The sequence below is a fragment of the Simochromis diagramma genome, unplaced genomic scaffold, assembly GCF_900408965.1.
Source record: "Simochromis diagramma unplaced genomic scaffold, fSimDia1.1 OVJJ01000344.1, whole genome shotgun sequence".
NCBI lineage: Eukaryota > Metazoa > Chordata > Actinopteri > Cichliformes > Cichlidae > Simochromis > Simochromis diagramma.
In genome coordinates this window covers 1,294,955-1,316,828 of record NW_024387375.1, presented here as the reverse complement: position 1 = coordinate 1,316,828, position 21,874 = coordinate 1,294,955, and the positions used below count along the sequence as shown (strand labels likewise).

The 21,874-nt window shown below is 40.9% G+C and overlaps 1 protein-coding gene across 4 annotated transcripts in view; it reads right to left on the bottom strand.

Moving 5' to 3' along the window:
- Positions 1-21,874, bottom strand: part of igsf9ba (immunoglobulin superfamily, member 9Ba) — a 73,443-nt gene that overhangs the window by 28,529 nt on the left and 23,040 nt on the right. For all 4 annotated transcript variants that reach the window (XM_040008584.1, XM_040008586.1, XM_040008587.1 and 1 more), the window contains exons 3-5: positions 16,392-16,538; positions 7,328-7,479; positions 1,921-2,038 (exon numbers count right to left, since the gene is read on the bottom strand). In XM_040008584.1, the coding sequence (XP_039864518.1) occupies positions 1,921-2,038; positions 7,328-7,479; positions 16,392-16,538 (417 nt within the window). The remainder of the gene's footprint in view (positions 1-1,920; positions 2,039-7,327; positions 7,480-16,391; positions 16,539-21,874) is intronic.

Here is a 21,874-nt window from a genome sequence, read left to right as displayed (position 1 = left end):
TTACAGCTTTGGTTTTCATCTCCATTTCAGCTTTTCTAGCTGCTAAATGGACTCAGGCCCATTTCCAGAAAAAGAAATGGAAAGATGGCTTGTCGATGCAAATATTTATAGCAACTTTGGGATGTGGAGGAGCACAAGACAGCCAAGGTGTATCTAATAAAGTGTCCAGTGAATACTTTCTAATAGTTTCAGCTGGTTTTTGACATCTTTTGTTTGTGGATGAACAGTCACTGTCTAGAAAGGTTTGTAGCAGATGTTTCATGTCGCTTCATAAGCTTGAACTAATACAGTAAAGCTGACAGTGGATGAAACAGCGAGCACAAAGATGCTAAAAAGCACAACTTCCTGTGGATTTGTTCTTTGCACCACATAAGATAAGATAGCCTTTATTAGTCCCACGCGTGGGAAATTTGTTAACATATGTGGTGCCCAAAGCTCTTGTTTTATTTTTACTTTAAAAAAATTATATTATTGAATGTTAGGCATATATCATCACCTTCACCCCAACCCCAACATAATAATTTAATTCTTTAAAACCTAAACCTATTAATTTTTTTCAAAATTGATGAAATTTCATTTAAAAAAAATCTTATTTAGAGGCTTTCACACCAACTTTGTTCTTTCGGGTGCAAATCAGGGTGAGAAAAGGCACACACTAAGTAATATTTACAGCATATATCATCACAGTCTGATTTAAAATAGAGTAAGCAGCCAGCTGTTGTAAACTTAATACTAGTCAGCATTCTGGTTTCGCATGCTTCACACTGTAACCTTTTTCATCTCCTGAAGTGCTCTAGATTTGCTCTTAGCGCTCAATAAAACAGCAGAAGCCATGAAAGGTAAGCTGTCTTTTATGAGAAGGCCCAGATACAAACCTCCTGTTTGTTCACTTCTGAGCATGCACAGCCTTTTACATCACTGTGCAGACGTTTCACATAACAATTAAAAACAGATCACCAGACTGAGAACCATGACTCCTCAGATGTCTCCTGGTTATTGCTCCGCGTGTGCGAAGTAATCGTGTCTCTTATTTCACGGTGTTATTCGTGGTAATATTCAAACAAACTACAGCATCAACCTTTTTTGTTTTTGTGGTTTTGGTCTTGTTATATTGCAAAAACACTGCAATGTCTACAAAACTACAATGAAAGATTTCTGTGCATTTATCATATACGCATATCATGACTGAGACCTCCTGCATAAAAATAAGAGAGAACAGGTATCGAATTGGTACTTCTACCAGAGGCCTGAAGCCTTAATGCAGTTGTATCTCATGCACCACCAGTTAGAGTCTTCAGTAAGTTACAAAACAATCACCATAATTGCAGTGTGTGTGTGTGTGTGTGTGTGCGTGCCTCCATTTACTGTACTGCAAAGGAGTGGAGTTATTTCTCTGCTATGTTTGCACCTACAGAAGTCAAGCGTTAAAACACACCTTAAAAGCAAGATGCTCAGTTGCTTGTTAAATACACACTGTTAACTCCCCCAAGCCCCGCTGTATCAAGAGACCGAGCGAGGCTGCTATCACAACCATCTATCTGATCTGTGTCTAGCAGAGAGCCTGGTTAATGGACCGGAGACAGACAGTGACGCGCTCTTAGACAGATCCTGTTGTATACACATGGCTGTGCACACATTCACATACAGAGGCCCCAGACTGAGCTATTGACTGCCCGATACAGACTCAGAAGGTATGTTACATACATCAGTACCCCAGAGGAGTGCAGAGCTTTGCCTTTAAGTATAAATAATGGAACCTAACTACTATATCGATGCAATCAGAGTGGTATGCCTCCGGTAGAGACGGGGAAAGATTTTTCTTTTCAATGAAAAATCTGGCAAAATATCAAAACACATTCGGATTCGACTTTTATATTTGTAACTTGTATATCTGTTTTACTCATCCTGAGGAGACATCACCTTGAACCAACAGACGGGTAGTGTGGAGCACTTCTCCCTGGTCGCTGTAGGCTCGGCATGTGTACGCCCCTCTGTCATCTCTGGTGATGCCAAGGATGGTTAGTCTGCCATCGTGTACCTGCAAATGAATGGGCAGGAGAAAGAAATAAACATCCAGCCTTTATATGGCAAATTTAAAACTTAAAAGCCCTTGTAATGTTATAATTAGAATGATACCATATAGATGAATAGAAGTACAATTGTATAGTACCTCAAATGTATTCTGTTCAGATCATGTAGTTTGTTAAATTTTACTACAGGTCAAAGTTTCATGCAAAAAAAAGACTTAAAAGTCACAAGTGTGTCCTGATTTATTAGCTCCAGGTGTGATTCCTGCATATGGTCACCTTGGTAACGTCTAACTCAGTGTTACCGTACATCCCTGTGTGCAGGCACTGATGAGAACCAATAAGCGGCGAGGAAAAACACATTAACCAAACCTCATAAATTATGCAACAGGTGGCGAGAGGCTCTGTCCATTCATGTCACACACAGCTGTAGTCTGTCCATTCACACAGCTGAGCGGAGAATCTGCTACGCCTGCAGAATTATTGCTATTCATCTGTCTCTCAGATGCTTTATGGTACAAGCAGAGCAAACAAAGCAGAGCTTAACTTTTGCAAGGTTGTTGGGGAGCTGCATCGCCATCATAACAATGTTAATGGCGAGATAACACCCTTGTGTGTGGCACACTTGGTTCTAGGAGTGTAAAGTAACCACTTATTTAAGGTGAATTTATTGCTTTGTTGGTTCAAAAATGACTGAAGGAATGAAACTGTCTTTATTTTAATAGAAAAATAATGCTCTCTTTCCAATTCCAGTTCACCTCCTTCACATGCAATTTACTTTAAATTACCTTCTCTTATTCAAGGCTTATATAAAGGCTAAAATGAATTACATTAATCGTTAGCGGCATTCACTCTCTAAAATTGAAATTAAAATTTTCTTTGTGTGATTAGTGCAAAATTGTTCGGTGATCCAAACTGAGCATGCCATAAAAGAATGATTGCAGTCCAATCATCCAATCATCACCCATCATCCAATCATCAGGTATTTTGGGATACCAGGTGAGAATTGGAGATCTGGGCCCATATCCCTAAAGAATCTTTGTGCAAAAAGTGGCTCCTAGCGGCCAAATTCTAAGAAAATTCTCAGAGTCATGACGTTTTCTTAGAATTTCCCCTAAAAGTGACACGACAATCCCAGTTAATATAAAAGCTATTCCTCAAGATTCCTAGCGCTTAAAAGGGCTCCTAAGGCGAGATCTGCTAAGAGCAGGGAAGAGGACTTTTAGTGGCTTAGGAGTTCCCCTAAGCAGCTGCACAAAATGGCCAACAGAAGAGGCAGGAGAGATGTCCTGCAAACACTGGATGACAGGGAATTATTGAGATGCTACAGATTGGATCGTGCAGGAATCATGTTTGTGGTGGATCTCCTTAGAGATGCAATTACTTCACCAACTCGACGCCACAACGCTATTACACCGGAGACGAAAGTAATCACAACCCTGAGGTATTTGGCAACCGGGAAAATGCAACAATGCAGCAGTGATGACTTGGGTCTGCAGTCACAGACATTGCTAAAAGCTGAGCCGTGTTACCCTCGTTAAGACCACACTGGACTTGTAACGTTGTGATTTCTACTTCATTAAGGACAGCCTCTTGAGATAGGCCATCTCGTTTTCAACGGGGTCCATATGGGAGTGAAAGTACAAAATATGCCAGCTAGGATATTAATATGAGCAAATAAGACACGAATCATTATTTGAACAGGGTGTAATGAGTTTAAGTTTTCACATATTTTAGATTCTAATGGCTATAACCCCTACAGCTTACTATTCATTTTCCAGATATTTTCTTGAATGTGAAATATTATTTACAATTACAGTCAGCATAAGATTAGAGTGTATAATATGTTTATTGATTTGAGGGTACATCCTTTGCTCATTATCACCAAAAGCTCATTTCCATCAAACTTGTAGGATCAACCAATCATGGCTTTTGAAATGATGACTCATACCTAGCAACGGGGTCAACCACACCTCCTCACTAAGATAGGATTTTCCATCCATTCCTTGCTCAGAGTTCACTGAAAATGTTCTGGAATCACTTCTAAGCTAAAACTCCTGGCAAGGAATTTTTAGGTTAAGTTAGGAGCTCTCTGAGAGGATTCTCAGAATCTTTAGGGATACGGGCCCTGGTCTGAATTTATGTTTCTAAACTATCTATGCCATGGGGTACTGTAACCAGTAAGCCCTTCTGAAAACCTAAACTGTAACTAGTGCCATAACATGATGTATAGCTCCCTAGAAATGTGAATATGCAGCCCAGGCAGCTCACAACAACTGCGACTGGCCCACTCAGTACCCTCATTTCCTCGTAATTCTAATGCTAACTAGTGCATTGGGAGCAAAATCTATGTAGGCTCTACATAGATTCAATGCAGACATAAACATTTTAAATGTAGCCAATTCCTAAGTGCTTTAACCTGCATTATTTTTTAAATGACCAATAGGAGGGTTGTAAATAAAAGCTGTCTTTACATAGAGTTCTTTGGAAAAACAGCCTTTGGTTCCTTTGCTCTTTGTCTTGTTATGAAGCTTAATATCAACGGTGGCTACATCCATCTTTTACATACAGTCTATATTTGGACCGAACAGTGAAGTAAACTTAGCTTGTGTTTTGCTAAAGCCTCAGGCACACAGGCCTAGAGACTGTTTGACAACTGTCTGTCAGCCAGTGGTTGTAAGAAAAATGTGTATTCTCCAACCAGTTGGCAGCTGTGGGAGGTTGCTAGCTATTGTTTGGTGAAAATGGCCACACAGTGGTACACAATTCAGCATGTTCTATGCAGACGATGAGCAACTACGGCAATCTGCCAACAAGCTCCAGTAACCACTCACCTACTGAATGGGGAATACACACTTTTTCCTAGTGACCAGTGCTTTCCAAGCTGTGACCAATTGGTTATAAGGTCTTGACCATAAGCCACTGTGATTGGCCCATGACCCTTTCTGTGCAATAAGTTAGCACAGTAGAAGTGAAGCATGAGCAACCTTGTGGTGTCTGTTTTTTTCCATTGACTTCTTCTTCTTTTAAACCAGAAAGTTTTGGTCATTAGTCTAACAAACCACATCCATGTGACATTTAAGAGATATGTTTAGCCAACATTGAGGTCCCACAACTTTTATTTTGAAACTATTTTTCAACCATTACTAGACATCGACAAAAGACCGCCATCTGACAGATATTCAGTGTTGAAATGTTTGCTGGAAACGTTCAGTCAGAGGCTGAGTGTAACACAAACAAAGACACTCATGCACAAAAGGTTATTTTTAGCTAGCTTGTCATTGCTAGCTATCAAGCATGTTTCGGGGACAGCGTGGTCTAGCATATTTTTAAATCCTGGCATTTGTTGTTGCACTGAATCTAAAAAAGCCAAAGAGTCTAAACCACTGTTAGATCAAATCATTAAACTCATACACAACACAAATGCAGCAGTGATGTTAACACACAGTAATCTTAACAGAATCTAAAGACATGCACTGGTCGTCATTCTGATCCAATACTTTCTGTGCCATAGCTGAACTCAATCTAAGGTGAGTGTGAGGAAAGTAAGCAGAATTTCAACTTCTGTCCTATGCACTTCACTCCAGTGAGAATGATATTTCGTTGACTGCCACTGCCTTCCTGAGTTTTTTAAAAGTCTTCTTTTTCAGTTTCCTGGTTACTTAATACATCTTTTTTTCCGGGCTTTAAAAAAATGAGGAAAGTAAAGAGAGGAGAAGAAGGAGGAGAATGTGGAGGATGAGTGTTTCTGCTCCTCTCTAACCCCGTCTGTCACATTCCTCCCTTTCTCCATGACGTCTCCGTGGATCTGAGCATGTGGGTGAGCAAACATATCCTAATGCTCCCTATCGCACACACATACACACACACACACACACACACACACACACACAGCTCTCCTCTCAGCACAGAAAGGAGCTCTCCCGTATTTTAGGGGAGATGCAGCGAGAAACAGGCGAATGTGCGAGGGGAGACGATAAATGCAAAGTGAGGTTATTAGAATTTGGCATTTGGCTCTCACTAAAGATTTTCCTTTTTAGTGCAACATTCATATTAGGGCTAATGTAATATTGATGCCGAAAAGGGGAGATTAATAATGCATCAGAATGTTGTCTAATCGTTTACTGAGGGAATGGTGTTAAAGAGAGGCGACTGATGGTGGGGCAAAAAAGGCGAAAATGAAAGGAAACGAGGCCTTTAACAGACACGCTTCTGTGCTGCTGTCACTTCCTTTGCTGTATGTTACACAGGCAGCTGCGAAAGGTGATAGCGCCTGCAGAAGACTGCAATATCAGACACATACGAGAATGTGAAGGCATGCAAGCACCTTTGATAAATCCTAAAAACAATTACAAGCAGTATGAAAAATTAATCTGCTTGCATCTGTTACAGGCGTTTGTGCGTCTGGTGTGTGTGCGTTTTGTTTTAGCAATTAGCTGATGTTTGAGTCAGCCTCCCATATCTAACTTAACTTTTGCAAGACTAACTCCAGAGATGAATTTGCTGCATTCAGACGTGTAGGTGCAGGTTGTGCTTCTCATAGTATAGTGAGAGCAAGCGATCCTCCACTCCAGAGAAAGTGACACTTGCACCGCTCACTCAAGATTCGACATCCTATGGCTCTAATGCATCATCGCTCGTCGAAGCTTTTGCCGCTTTTGAATCATCTGTCATGGAGCTGTGGGTTGACTGTCTTTGATTTGTTGCAACTAACACCACAAACCTGATTTAAATGTTTGCAAGCACTGAGGCAGTGCCAGAAATATCCTTGCCATGACATCAGGCTGTCTGCATTTGGGAGTTTAAAAAAACAGTCAGGCATCACCAGACAACAAAGAGGGCTCAGAAATGTGAGGTGTGCCACTAAGCTGTGCTTAAAATTGTTCAGATTATGCAGGGTTTATTTTTATTTTTCCTAACGACATCACAGGGAAGACAGAACAGCCTGACTGTCAGTCATCCTGGAGCGATGACATAATTGTGTCCTAAATAGCCAAATATCTGCAGCTTTCCACTACTTGTACACCAAGTCTGTGGTGCAATGTTTTAAATGTACAAAAACGATGGGATGGTTTTGCTGTTTTTTCAGACTTCGGACAATACATCAGGTTTAGAGACTAAACCACAGCTCATGAAGCAGCTCGACAATAGAACAAACTGACATTAGCCCGAGTGAGACATAGTCCACAACATACTGTCAGTACAGATGGGCTCAGCGGATGACGCCATCTGTGCACAAACCCCACTTCTATTTTTGCACACAATCATAAATCTGAGTTATGTCCATGATATTTTCTTACCGAGTATTTTGCGTTGGTTGCAAGCTCCTCCCCCTCCCTCAGCCAGCTGATCATTGGTTTTGGATTTCCCTGGGCAGAGCAGCTTAGCGCAGTGCTTCCCCCTTCCTTCGCCTCCACGTATTGCGCCGGCGTCTCCGTGAATGAAGGTGGAGCTGGGGAGAACATAGGACAAGGAATTCTTGGTACCATCCCAGTATCCAGACAGAAAAATCTCTAAAGCTATTCTATGGACTGGCATAGGCCCTTTTCCCTCACTGCTTCTTAAGCACAATCATAGGTTTTCCTTACATTGATTGACTGGTGCAGTTGATTGATTGGATTGATTCAATGGTAACCACATAATGTGTTAAAAAGACTTTTGTAACATGTTACTTCTAACTTTTGAGACTGCCTTACCTCATAATCATCATCACATGTTAAATACTTTGGTTCATCACTAAATACCTGCATATTACTTTAACATAAGCCTCAAAGATGCTCATTTTTTATTTGGAGAAAGGTGGAAGAGACACACCAAATGACCAGGGGTGGAATCGCACCCGGTCCTCAGTAATACTGTTGCAGCACCTTTTTAATGTGTTTGGCTACACCATCAAGCAAAGTATCTCTATGGCTAAGAACAACCTTACTGAGGTAGCATGGCAGCTGACTTATAAGTGCAGTCCTTTTTTTTTTCCTTTTCATTTTGGAGAAGTTTGGAAAACTGTACTGTAGTTTGCAGTGCTGTTGAATTTGTGTTACACTCAGGGATTTCCCTAATAGCACAGCAAACTACAGGCTCCAAGATGACACAGAGTCATTGAATCAGCACCAAGATGGCTTCAGGCATTCTGCCATTGGGCTCTTCTGCACGGCTGTTGTATTGCAGGCACATGTAGTACAGCTGTCCATTTTAGGAGGTATCTGTTTACAGCTGGTTGGGCAGTAGGATCAGAAGTGGACAGCCAGTGGACATTTCCATTGAATACGCAATTGTAGTAATTTGAAATCACTTTACATCCTTAAGCACCTTTAATTACAAAGAAAACCCCAGCAATGGGCGAGCACTTGGTGACAGTGGGGAGGAAGAACTCCCTATCAACAAGAAGAGACTTCCAGCAGAAGCAGGTGCAGCAATCTGCTGTGAGCAATTCTAAAGTAAAGGGAATGAGAAGAATAGAGAGGATTCAAACAAGAAACAGACAAAACTACAAAGCACAGGCTGGACTAGACAAAAGTTAACTCTCCGGAGTCAACAAATGCGCCGGCTCATTTCAACTTCTGTCAAAAGTGTGGTTTTGTTGTAATAGTTTACAGTGGAAATGTGGATCTTATTGAGAGTTTGTTGCATGGAAGTCCTACACCAGAAAAACAGATCTGAAGGCAACAAAATAACCATGCTAATGTTGTGGAGACATCTTAGAGGCTTTTTAGATATTTAGATATTATAACACACATAATATGTGTGTTATTTTTTAGATAATCTCAATAGATATTTAGGATTCAGTTAAATGTTTTAGTTTGATATTGCAAAGCAGCATTTGCTAGCAGTGGTTGGCGCTGCTCTCCCAAAGTGCGGGATAGGATTAGGGTTAGGGAGAGCGCATAGAAGTGTCTATCGTGTGTTTTCAATCTCCAGCTGACCCCACGTGACCCCAAGATTTCTGTCCACAGTTATTTTGACTGAGCAAGAACTAGCTAAGAAAACGCATCCAAAATGCGTCAAGCAAAGAAGAACATGTGTACGCATGATTCAACTGTTGAAGCTGTCAGGCCAAAGTCATTTGTGACTTTGAGACACGGGACACAAGCCAAAAAACCGACACACTGGTGACATATTTTCCCGTTGTGTTTTCGCTGGGCATCAGGACAAATTAGTGTTTACAGTACAAAAGATACAAGGCCAAATGTGTCCCACGCCACCTCGGCAAGTTGTTTGAGTGAGAATAATGAGTCTCTGCGGTCATTTACACTTGTATTTAGTGCTGTCCACTCATGAGCTAATTGTCCAAGACACATTTCAGAAATCTGAAGTAAATAGGGTCTAAGTCAAACAGGCATTCCTCAGATAGGACATGATGCAACACTTGCACAGTGGGACATGTACCAGGGTTGATAACAAGCTCCCCTGCAGGCTTCCTTCTTTTTGTTTTGTTTTTTAATACAAAACCACTTTGTAACACTGCTGCATTTCCACCTGATGTATCAGAGCTTCGCTAAGAGTCACACGGGAGCTGTTCACCAGCTCCTGCAGGCCAATAAACTGTGGCTTCCTCAGCCAGCTGCTTTCAGTGGTTCAACATAATATTTTGATTATAAGTAGTGGCACTGTGTTTAGTTAAATAGGGGGAAAAAGGCACTGCTATACAAGTGGGTCACCGCTTGCCGCTGGGAGTGCTGCCATGCTTAGACTGCACACAAGCACCTGGCATGGAGTAAACAAATTGGCCAATTAGCACATTTAGACATCTGCCCGTCCATTCTGCCCTCTCGCTCCCTAACACTCATTACATTATATGATACAGCAGATTAATGGAGATTCTAATAAAATGCATGACTGATTTACGTATCATGCAGTTGATGGGTCGGCGGTTACATTAAACGGATCATGATGCATTATTTTAGTTAAGAGGCAACCCTGTGCCACTGCTTCACTATGAGTTTCTGCATGTATAGTATGTCACTGATTGTCACTGGTGGCTGTAATATGTATGCAGCCAAGTACGTTTACTCAAGAAAAGCAACTTTAAGCTCATAAACAGCGACATGCTTCGGCTCCAGGACATTTTGCGTTTCTGAAGAGGAGATATCTCCTTTAATTTATACCAGTATTTCAGAGAGAAATATAGAAATATTTATAATAATACAGCTGGTGTTTCCTCTTTCCTACTTCATCAGTCATCTCACAACAAGTCCAATTTATGTTGTGATCTTCTTGACCTGACTGACTTCGTTGGAATCCACTCAACAAAACCAGATATTGGTAAATAGTAGAAAAATGCTGATTGCACTCTAATGCAGCAGCATTAATAGCACAATGCTGCTGCATTACAAACCTGGTGAACATTATCTGAATGTTGTGACCTTAAGAAGGAAGAGAAAATCCTGGCACCAGATTTGAGAGAATAATCTGACTCTTCACTTAATCAATCCACTGTTCACTGAAATCTGATCACATATGGTCTCGGTGGAAGGGTAGCCATCAATAAGCCATTCTTAAGGATGGGAAAAACAGAAGACATTTCTGAGCTACGTCAAGTTACATGAGAACTGTGGTAAAAAATCAGTGAGAAAACATGATGATGAATCCAAATTTGAAATTTATGGTTCAACTTGCATAAATATATACAGAGCTTTTGCAGTCATCTGTAAAACATGGTGGAGACTCTCTCATGGTTGCATTTCATCCAGTACTTTCAGGGTTTGATCCACCATGCAATATCATCTGAAAAACATCTGATTGCCTTGGCTTTATTTGTCACCATGAGAATGATCAAAAAACACAATGCCAATGCAGTAAAAGCATGCTGGGATAGAAAAAGACACAGTGGAAGACTGTGCCATGGATTGGCCTCCCCAGAGCCGGATCTTCAACATTATTGAAGCAGTGCGAGATCATCTTGACAGAGAACGGAACAAAACGCAGCCAACATCCAAAGAAGAGCTTTGAATGTCCTTCAAGATGCCTGGAGAACTATTCCTGAAAACTACTTGAAGAAAAGGAAATTAGAACTGTACTGTTTTTGCTTCATATACTGCATTATCTATTTTCCTAGCAAAATATAGGGAAATGAGGGATGGCTCAAGATTTTTACATATAGAGTATGGGTGGATATATTTAGCAGGTAATATTTCTGCACTTTTACTCGTGAGACATTTAATTGTAACGTGGAAATTTTACAGCACTGGTACTTTCACTTAAGTGAATCACCTGAGTACTTGTTCCTCCACTGTAAGCGCTGTTATTAATTCTAATCCCAAAGCTTTTCTCAAGGGAATAAGCACCAGCTGACAGGAAATAGGTGGCATACATGGTGGGGCTGGTGACAGCAGCAGGCACTTTGGTCAACTTGGGATTTGTTTCACACCGTCAGGTACAACTCATCACAGAGGAAGTGTCACAATACTTGGGGAACCTGGGAGTTGCTCTACAAAAAAAGTAAGCTGAGCATTAAATCTGCGCCCTACTTACAGCATCTCTTCATCAATTATATACATTAAAAGATGTTTGGAGTTCCCAAACTCCCCCTGTTCTTCTCTGTAGGCCATGCAGCACATCAGCAGATGGCCTGGATGCTAAGAAGCAGGGTAAAGGCTGTTCTTTTTGAAGGCTTATTTACTCAAGACTGTGTTTGCGTCATTTTATTTCCTTGCTTGTTTTGGGGTTTTTTTTGTTTTCCTTTTCTTGTATCTGTTCCTAAGAGAATATGGAGAATTGGAGTACATATTTTCATTGATTTCACATCACGAGTCTCAAAGATTTAAGTGTAAACTGCTGCAGAGAGAAGAAAGAGGCACTCGGTGACACTTTCCTCCCTCTTCTAATGTCAGCATACGTAAGTTACTCCACAGCGTCTCATGTGTAATTAAGAGGAGAAACAACTTACTTCCTCTCACTTCTTCACTGCCACAATCCCATCCATCTCTTTTCTTTAGGTGGACGTAGGTTATTTTGTAGATTAGATGATCATACTAACATAAACTCTTAACTTCAAAAACAAATGTGCGTTTATCTCGGTTTGTTGCTTTCCTCCTCAAACTTATAGAAAGAGCTGCGTGAGCACAAGGGTGCTTTTATGTCTGTCAGATTTGTTTTTAATTACAGTGAAAAACTGATGTGAGTCATCCACATTTGTCTTTTCTAGGCATATTTTTGGAATACATCATAGCTTTTAGGAAATTTGATATTAACTCTGGAACAGGCTGTGCTGGAAGTTATCCCTACTCACTATACAGTCTAAATTTTATTTGAATGTCTGAATCATTAACTGTAATTCTGAGTAATAAATGGCTGTAAGACTAGTTTCTGTTCATTTAAATTAATACTAAAACATTTGTGCATTTCCATCACAGTGAGACCTTTGTGACAAAAAACATAATCATTCAAATCATCAACCAGTTGAATACGGACATTTTGAAACAACTAACAAATACAGTGAGCTTAAGGATAAAGCTTTCCTGTGCTTCGAGCCAGCGACAATATAGCAGCCTCGGTTATGATGAAAACTATGGAGACGAGTGAAAAAGAGAAAAGTCCTGTTGTCAGGCGAATTTACAAATACGCTGGAAAATGATGTGAATACCTGACATTTGTTTGTTATATCAATCTGTTACACCTGCTTGTGTTTGCTAAGGCAAAATATGTCAAGTAAAGCTTCAGCTCATTCTGATTTATTCCAGTACCAGAGCACTTTATTTTCAGTTGCTCCCATAAGAGAAGACCCAGCAATACTTAATGCAATTAATGCAGTTTATGAGAACCTGAGATGAATTTTCTTAATGATGGAAATGTGAATATTTTAAATTGAAGAAAAGTGAATTTTTGATTGTGTGTGCTGCCAGTTAGACTTTTTAAAAAGAAATCAGTATTGGCCAAAATTCCTATCAGCATCAGCATCCACAGGGCAACAATTACAACCTGTTAGGGTTGGGCGATATGTAAAAATTTTCCAATCGGCAATCGTCAGTCCAACAATCGCCGATGGGTGATATATTCGCGCATGCGCAGACTTTTTGATGGGCGGGGCAATGTAATCATGCACGGACTGATTTGCACGTTTACGACACAGAAGAAGTCCAAACATGGACGAAGTAGTTTAAAAAAGCAAAACAAAAATGCTGTCAGCATTAACGCGGCTTAAACGCGGTCATCACGATTAAAATTTTTAACGCTCTCAAACCATCTGGAGCGCAGAATGAACAAAATTTGGACAAATTGCCGAAATGCGTTGACAGAGACATTTCAGGGATTTTGCGCTTCACATGGGTTAATTGTTAATCGCGTAAGTCATGACGACGGCGCTGACAGCACTAAAAAAATATAAAGTCGCCAATTTGGGGTTTCTTTGGCTTTAAACCAGATGAAAAAGGTAAACCTAAGGATGTAACCAAAGCGGTGTGCCGACGTATAGTGCGAGCAAAGTACTGAAACACGACTAACTTGCAAGCGCATGTACGTGTCCATCATCCGGCTAAGTTTGCTAGATAGGCTGTCACCAGCTTCTGCAGCTCCATCAACAAGCATTTGGGCGCACTCTGAGGAGGGTGCATTTGCTCGCAGATGAAAGAGGGTGCTGTTAAAACAGCACTATTATTTTTTTTTCTCATGTTGACTGCTTCTATTAGCTCCTTCTATTAGACAAATATATCGTCGATAGTCGATATATTTGTCCAATCAGCTCGATATATTCGTCCGATCGAACCTTGCAGACAAGGTTCACGAAAGTCTTCACCCAAATTGTGTTCAAGGTCAAAATCAAATCTGTCATTTTTTATATAATAACCTGCGAATTGTGATGGATTGTGAGCCAGATAAGCTGCTGCATCACTAACGTTCTGGTTAATACAAGCACACAGTTATACAAGAGTCATAATAGAGAAAAACATTTGTTAATTTTAGCTTATCATTTTTATCGGGGCATCTTATTCACCATACACACAGTATTTATTACATTTTGTACGCCCACCTCTAATTTAAATTTGCAAGCTGGGCTCCCGTAAAGTCTGGAGGGTGATTGTTCACCCCAGACTCACCATAGTGGACAGCACAGTGACTGACAAAGACAGATACACACGGGTAATAAATGGAGCTGACATTTGGGACCCAGTTGCATCGACCAAATGGGACCTAAATGCCAAGCCATCACTAACCCAGTGACATGGTGGCAAGGTCTGATTGCGTCTCTTTTTTCAAGTTTAAATATGCATGGATAAAATTAAAATCACATGACAATGATGGGGCACTTTCTTTTTGCTTTCTTAAAAAGCTTACTGATGCTTGAGGACTATGCTTCTTACAAAGGCAAGAAGAAGACGAGGGAGGGAGAAAACAGAGAGAGAGTAGCCTTAGTGTCTTTTTCGGGCACAAGGCCTTGCCATCTGACACCTGCCACTGAGTGGGCATGAATTCCCTCTCCGCTTGGCAGGAAGTTAAGGCCAGTCACAGGAACTCAAAGAAGCAGTATATGCAAATACTAACGGCCAAAGGAAATGAGTGCCCTTAGTGTCTGTGCCTAGGCCAGACGAAAATGGCACCTGCTTCCTTCACAGACCCCCATTTAGGGGACAACAGTAGCAAAAAGGCTTCATATGAACTCCCCTGTTAGATGTCTAGACGCTGAAACAGCTTTTGATTTTTTCATGAATGTCTGTCTGTTGTTTACATAACAAAACTCCAACTAAATATTTATACCAGCAAAACATGTCCATCTGTGAGTAGAGCTGTGCGTGCACTCTATCGAGAGCGGCATTGCATACATACATGAGGTCATACAAAATGCAGACATATAAAATGCCAAATATACATGAGATTCGGGGATATTATTAGATGTGTTGAAGCCAGAGGAGCTCTGTTTCTGTTGGAAGGCCTGACAGGAGTGGAGACCAGCACACGAAGGAGGGGAGGGGGGCAGTTGAAAGTGAATATTGATGAAGCAGCTACAGAGATGCAGTATGCCTACACAACAAGACATTCATACGCACACGCCTACAGATGTTCACAAACTCCAAACATCACAAGAGTGCGCAGGTGACGCTCACTATGACCGATTCACCCTATCCGACATTAACCAGCAAACAGAGATTTCTTTCAGCCGCACACAAGCACGCGAAATGGGATGCTCTCGTGTCAGCTTTGAGTTAACGTCCGTTACACGGAGCACGCTTTAGAAAATCATTTGCAATGCCCGATGTGGCAAAACACAAATTCAAAGCAAAGCACCAATAATCACCATTTTTACAAAGTGATTATGCTGTGCACTGGACAGTATAAATGATTTTTTTTTTCATAGAGAATTTTGCACGCAGTGCAGTGTAATCACTATTCAAATACGAGAAAAGCATCTTGTAAAACATATGCATGATCAACTCAAATATGCATGACTTTCACACAGCTCTCAAGCTCGAAGTTCACAGACCAAAAATATACATGTGAATGAGCCTGACAGTACTTTGTCTCTAAAGTCTCTCTCTAACAGCACAGAGGATTACAGCTTTCTGAACTTAGAGTCCTGTGACGCTTTAATGCAAGAAATTCACCGCTTTCGGTTTCTCTTCCAAAAGTCTGCTTAGGAAACATTCCCTGACACATAAAATCAGTAACCAAAAAGCTAACAAAAGAATTGCGACTGATAGTACTCCACAATCTCGTCTCCTGCACGAGTGTGCCGCGGTTTCTTTATTGCATCTTTGCTGCGCCGTGCATCTGCAGCAAGCATCAACTGTAAAACAGGAGCTTACTGCGAATATCTTTCCGAAAAAGGCTGAAACGCACAGAGTACAAAGGCATCGCTGCGCAATGTGAAGACACACTTTGCACAGGAGTCTCTGCGCCGCTGGGGCATTCCTGAGAAATGCAAAGGTGCAGATTTTTTTTCCGCCTGGTCATCAGTTTGATAGCTCTCAGACTATCACAGACAATCCCTGCCGGAACCGCCTTAAACTAGACACAATCAATCCTCCTCTAACCAGACGCTCATCCCTTTTTTTCCTTGAGGCCTTTTATGAAGGAGCTACAGGAGTGACCTAAAACAGTGCCTGACTCAAATACACTGATAAACTTGAATTTTTCTGTAAATGAAAAATGAGTAAAAGAAGGAGGCCTGTGAGCAACTAAAAAAAGGTCCAGTTAGCATAAAAAAATGAACGAAATTAAATATTTAAAGCAAAATAAATAAATAGATTTTTTCTAATAACAATGTACCATTCCCACATCTTTAATTGAAATGCCAATGATAAAGCTACGTGATTATCATTATCATAAAAACACACGGAGCTTAAGCCGATCCTCTTTTCTTTTTCTTTTTTTCTGTCTTCACAGACTCACACTTCCAGGTCAGAAGGTAGGCTGTTTGGCCAGATGACTCACCATTGACTGTGAGGTGCACCCAGCTGCCGTTGTGGAAGGTGTCGTACTGCTGCTCCAGCATCAGGACCCTGCACTCATACCAGCCCTGGTCCTCGGAGCGCACTGGGTCAATCTGCAGGGAGGCCTTCCCATGCAGAGAGGCTCTACCTGCAGACAGAAGGGAGGGAAAAAAGCAGAATTAACCACTTCAGTACTTTAAATGTATCTTTAGAGATACCACCATACACACACCCAAGAGCTTTGCTGGTCACCAAAAAGATCCATCATAACAGCTGGGGGGTTAAGTGCTTTATTTTAGGGCAGTGGCTGTAAGAGTGTGAGTTTTATTTCTGCTCTGACAGTAGTCCACAGCTCACAGTCGTATAACGCTTCTAAGCATGTTCCAGATGTTCAAAAAATAATATATAAAGATAAACTAAAGATTCATATATTTTCCTTTTCCTTGTAAGGGCTCCATAAACTCAAGCCTTTTGATCCACAAAGTCAGGTATGACAAACTGATTCATTTTTGAGGTCTTTTTCAAACTGCTTACTCGTATTCAGGCACTACATCAGACTGGAGCCTTTCCAAGCACTAGATGGAAGGAAGGAAAACACTGGCTGCCAGTCTCTTGTAGAGCTAACACAGACAGACAGTCCCAAACACTTACTGTACAGTCATACTTACGGGCAATTTAGAGCCTTCAATCAACCTGACTTCTAAGTCTCTGAACTCTAAGGAAACACACACAGATATAAACAGCACGCAGAGTCGATTTGAGAGCAGAATGGTTTTGATATTATGAGGGAATATGGACATTTTCCGTCTTGACAGAATGTCAAGCCCATAGCCCGCTTTAAAGAGGAGATGGTTATTTTAGTTTAATGTATGAGCGCAAACAGCTGTAAACAGCTGACCTAGATTCAACTGAAGATTTCTTCAGTCCTCTTAATACACAATTAAAAGAATACAGCCGTAATTATAATCAAAAGAAAAATTCTGACCAGTAGGCTTTTCCCATATTATGGGACCGATACTGGTTCGCAGGCACTGCAGTGAGTGCAAACAGCAGAGTGTATGTGCTTAAAGTGGCAGAGACACAAAAAAGACCTCAAAAGATGCCTATGGGCCAGATTTATTAAGAATGATGCTGGTAAATTAGTTTGTGCGCTAACGTCACTCACAAAAATCTCTGAGATCCCACAGCTTGCATGCAATCTTGTTAATACCCTTTCTTTCTAAATAATGACACAAATGATTTTTATGCCAAATGTCACTGTATAGCAATCAGACAAACTACTAAGTGGACGGGAAGTTTTATTTGTTGCTAATAGGTGTTTGTGGAAGTCTTTCCTCTAAGCTTATTTAAAAAGCCAAACTGCTGTTTCATAGGGTTACAACAGAATCCCTATGAGTGTCCCCAATATATGTGTGTGTGTGTATATATATATATATATATATATATATTCCCAAAATGTAAAACTAGTTCTTTAACTTATTAAATGTCACAACTTTTACGAGCATCCACATGGGCCGAAGTATTATGATTTATCCTTAGAACTGCCAGTCACACCTTTAGCTGAATTTTAATACAGCGTTTGGTGTCGCTGTGGGAAAAGACCAGCTTTCCACTTCACATAAATGATCTTTCTTACGAAACTTCTCCATCCCCAACTCTTTTTACTTCAAGGCTGAGGATAAATTGGAATTCTAAAAGGAGGAAATCACAAGGGATGAGAGACATTCAGGAAGCCAGGCATGGTGAAATCTTCAGCTGCTAAGCTGTCTGTCTTCAAGCCTCCAGCCCGCTGCTCACATGGCTGCATCTGACAGCCCGACAGACTAAAACATTCGGATCTCCTCTGTCTGACGAGTGTTTGGAAATGGAGCATTTTTCCCAACTTTGATGTGTAGATGTTCTGTAAGCACTGTTTCCTCTTACTTCAGACTAAATGTCAGGCGAATCTATCGACGCTGAGGGCGGGCTGAATTGCTCTACCGGTACAAAAATGCAATAGATAGATACCCAACCCTGTGATTGCTGCCGTGGCTGGGGTAGAAAACTGACGTTTTTTTTGTTAGTGGAAAATCAATACAGCACAGAGGAAGCGAGAGAAGCGCGGACTGCAGTCTTGCAGTAAAAAGGTAGATCGTCTTTAAAAAGTCAGGGCTATTTTTGCCTGGGCATTGAAGTGCTGAGTGGGGTGGGTGGTGGCATGAAGGGTAGGGATCAGTCTCAGCTTCTATTTGTCAAGGAGTGAGAGGGTGCTGCTGTAAACAGAGTTAACAGCACTGTATCCACGTCAGGATGGGCCTCCTGGGTATACACCACTTACACAGTACAGGGTTCTGTCTGCTGTGAAAACAGAGGGGCCAACACCTTGTTCAGATCACATCACAGGCTATGTCAGATAGGAAAGCTTTGAAAAGTAAATACTGAAGATCGAAAGTGACAAAGTTGGCAAACACATTGAGAAAAGACACATTTTAAGTCAGCTGAGTTTCACATGTGAGTAAAAAGAATATGGCTAAAGGAAAACGTTGTTGTAGTAAGAGTACAAAAAAATTTGACTTCAGTCTTTCCCCATTATAGAGTGAAGCGGCACATCGTGGTTAATTCAGTAATCTAAAGCCTGGTTCACATTGCTTTTGGGTTTGTCGCCGATGGTTGGTCACCAGCAAACATCCCCGTGGTTTGCTAGTAGACTGGTTGTCTAGGTAACGCTCTTATGTATTTACTACCCAGTCATTTGTCAGTCCTGCACTCTTATTGGTGGTCAGTTTAAAAAATTTAATTCAGGGCTCCCTATTTCACATTGCCTGCAGTTATTTCATCCATCATTGCTTGAAGTCACTGAATATCATTGACTTTACATGCGCTCTCACTGCTAGGCGCTTGCCGTGCATTCCTTTGAAGCTGATAGTTGGTTACTTGAGAATATTTCAGTCACCGGTTGAGAAAAGATTATCTCAGGTTACGCACACTTTCTGTCACCAGCGGTTATTTTATTGTATATTGCATTAATTTTTCACACAACATCTTTTTTCACATTTGCATTTGAACATGCAAACAATGGCACACATAAATCCAGAGCACCAAAGCACCAACTTCATCAAAATCATAAAAAAACATATTGGGACCTTCTGATCTTCATGTTTTACCTGCTTTAAACCTGGCTTTTTATTGCACTTTTGCAAAACTTTGGAAAACAAAATGTTTTAGCTAGTATAGTTTTTAATTCCCTAAATCAGCTTAATTAGAAACCTTTTTTTTGTAGATTGTTGAGGGTTGAGCCAGAGTCCATGTTGTACCTTATGACTATTTCTCTTCCATTGAAAGTTTTCATTTTGTGAACAGTGCTGGGCTTGGAAGCAAGGGAGGCCGCCTGGTTTAGTTTCATGCTAAAGCTACCACACAGTCCAGACTTGAAGGTACATCGCCTTGAAGCTGGAGAACGTTCTATGCTCTGGTTGCCTCGGTAACCCACTAAAATATTTACTACAAGTTCAAACGTCAATTAACAGTGCTGTCGTGCTTTTATTGGATGTTGCTTCAGTCGCTCACCAGGAAGCTGAGATAAATGTATCTTGGGTCACGCCCGCTTCAAATCACCAGCGGTTATTTTGCTCGCGGCTGCTTGAAGTCACCAAATGTCATTCATTTTCTGTGATCTCAGCTCGCCGCATCGCTTGCAGCGTGGACGCAGGGTTTCTCTTCGGATCAAGCACACCTTGCTGCTTTTTAACGTGAATGTGTGGTTATTTTACTTTTATTGCTTTGCCACATTAAAACCAGCGTATTGCATGGCTGTCAGAAATTTCGATTTTGCTACATTTTTTGAATTACGTCATGCTAAAATGTCCACTATTGATGCATTACTACTAACAGGCTGCTCCTAACTCAGCCCTGAACAAGCAAAACCAAACTCTCTAAACAACTCCTCTTATTTTTAATATTAAGAAAAATGCAACACATTGCATCATCTCTGCATCCATCTGCAGATAACTGATTATTACATATCCGTATTATCCACATGCAAGCTGGGGCTAAACATGGTGGCAAAAGAGATATGATTCAGTTTTCCAACAGCTTGTCCCAAAGCGGCAGGATCTGACACTAAAATTTCACAAGCTGCACATCTGAATTATTGATTGTGTCTTTGCTACAGCAGGCACAAAAATAGATGTTTTTTAATGTTATAATTTCCATATAGCTGCAGGTCAAACTGGCAAACAAAATGATCCAGGATAGCAGAGAGATCTGTATAATTTTGCATTTTGCATCGAGTTAAAGAGGCAAAAAAACACACACACACACAGCTGCAATGAAAACATCTCGTCTTAGATTTGAATGACACATAGAAATGATTGTGCTATAGGTCTCTTAACAGTCTTTAAAACCGGATAATTAACAAGACTGATAGGCCTAGACAAACCGATGCATTGAACCCGAATGGATTCCTGGAATCAAAAGTGTAATCATCAGAGTGAAAATATGCACGCAAGTAAGTACAGTATTCATGGATAATCTTCTCTGTTTTGGTAGCAGCTGTGTGATGGAATAATCACACATTTCCTCTATTCATCAACTTTATTCATACTGAGTGATAACGATTCATGGGAATAGCCAAGATTAGCTCTGAGACCGCACGGGCCCATTAAGCGCCCAAAGGAGCATCTCATAAACTGCAGTCCAGTGTCATTATTACGCTGTCACCATGCACATGCAATCCCCAGAAACACTTTAATCTATGTAATGAGACTGGCTATATTCAAGTTGCATCTGTTCACTGGTAATTCCTCAACAGTGGACCTAATGCCACATGGCAAAGGCCCACTAGTCCAAGTGAGCACAGTGAAGTGTAGAAAAGTGCTGTTTGTTCGCACAAAAAGCTGTTAGTCACGAGCCTAAACAGTGAAACGCTTCAGCAGCTGCAACGTCTACTGTAGCCACTGTATAATAAAAAGGGGCGCTCCCAAGACAGTGAGTCACTGCCATTAGGCTTCTTTGCCGTGAAGATCCTGCATTAAAAGCCCACCGGGAAGAATTCCAGTGATTGCTGTATTATTTACAGGCTTTACATGATTCATATAAATAAAAGCAGAAAACTCTTTCACGTCCACATTTAGGACACTCAAGCTGAGGAGGTAAATCCTCGGCTTCTTCGGGAAGTCACGTCTTCATTTATTTCACAGCCTATTACCAGGTCAGCCAGAAGCTTTGTGCTTCTAAAGAGGTGAGAAAAGGGAAGGGCTAAATCTGACCTCGTTCTGACAACTCACCATCTTATCACAGCCGCTGAGGCAACATCAGAAGAACCAATTTCCTGCTGTAAGGACTCAGCACAGAGCCTGCTGCAGACATACTGTCTTGACTTGTGTTACGCTGTGATGAATGTGAGGTAAACACATTTTGTACCCTAACCTTAAAGCAGCTATAATCAATAATTTTATATTAACAGAGGATCAAATGTAAAAGTGGTTGCCCGACTCTGCGGTTCAA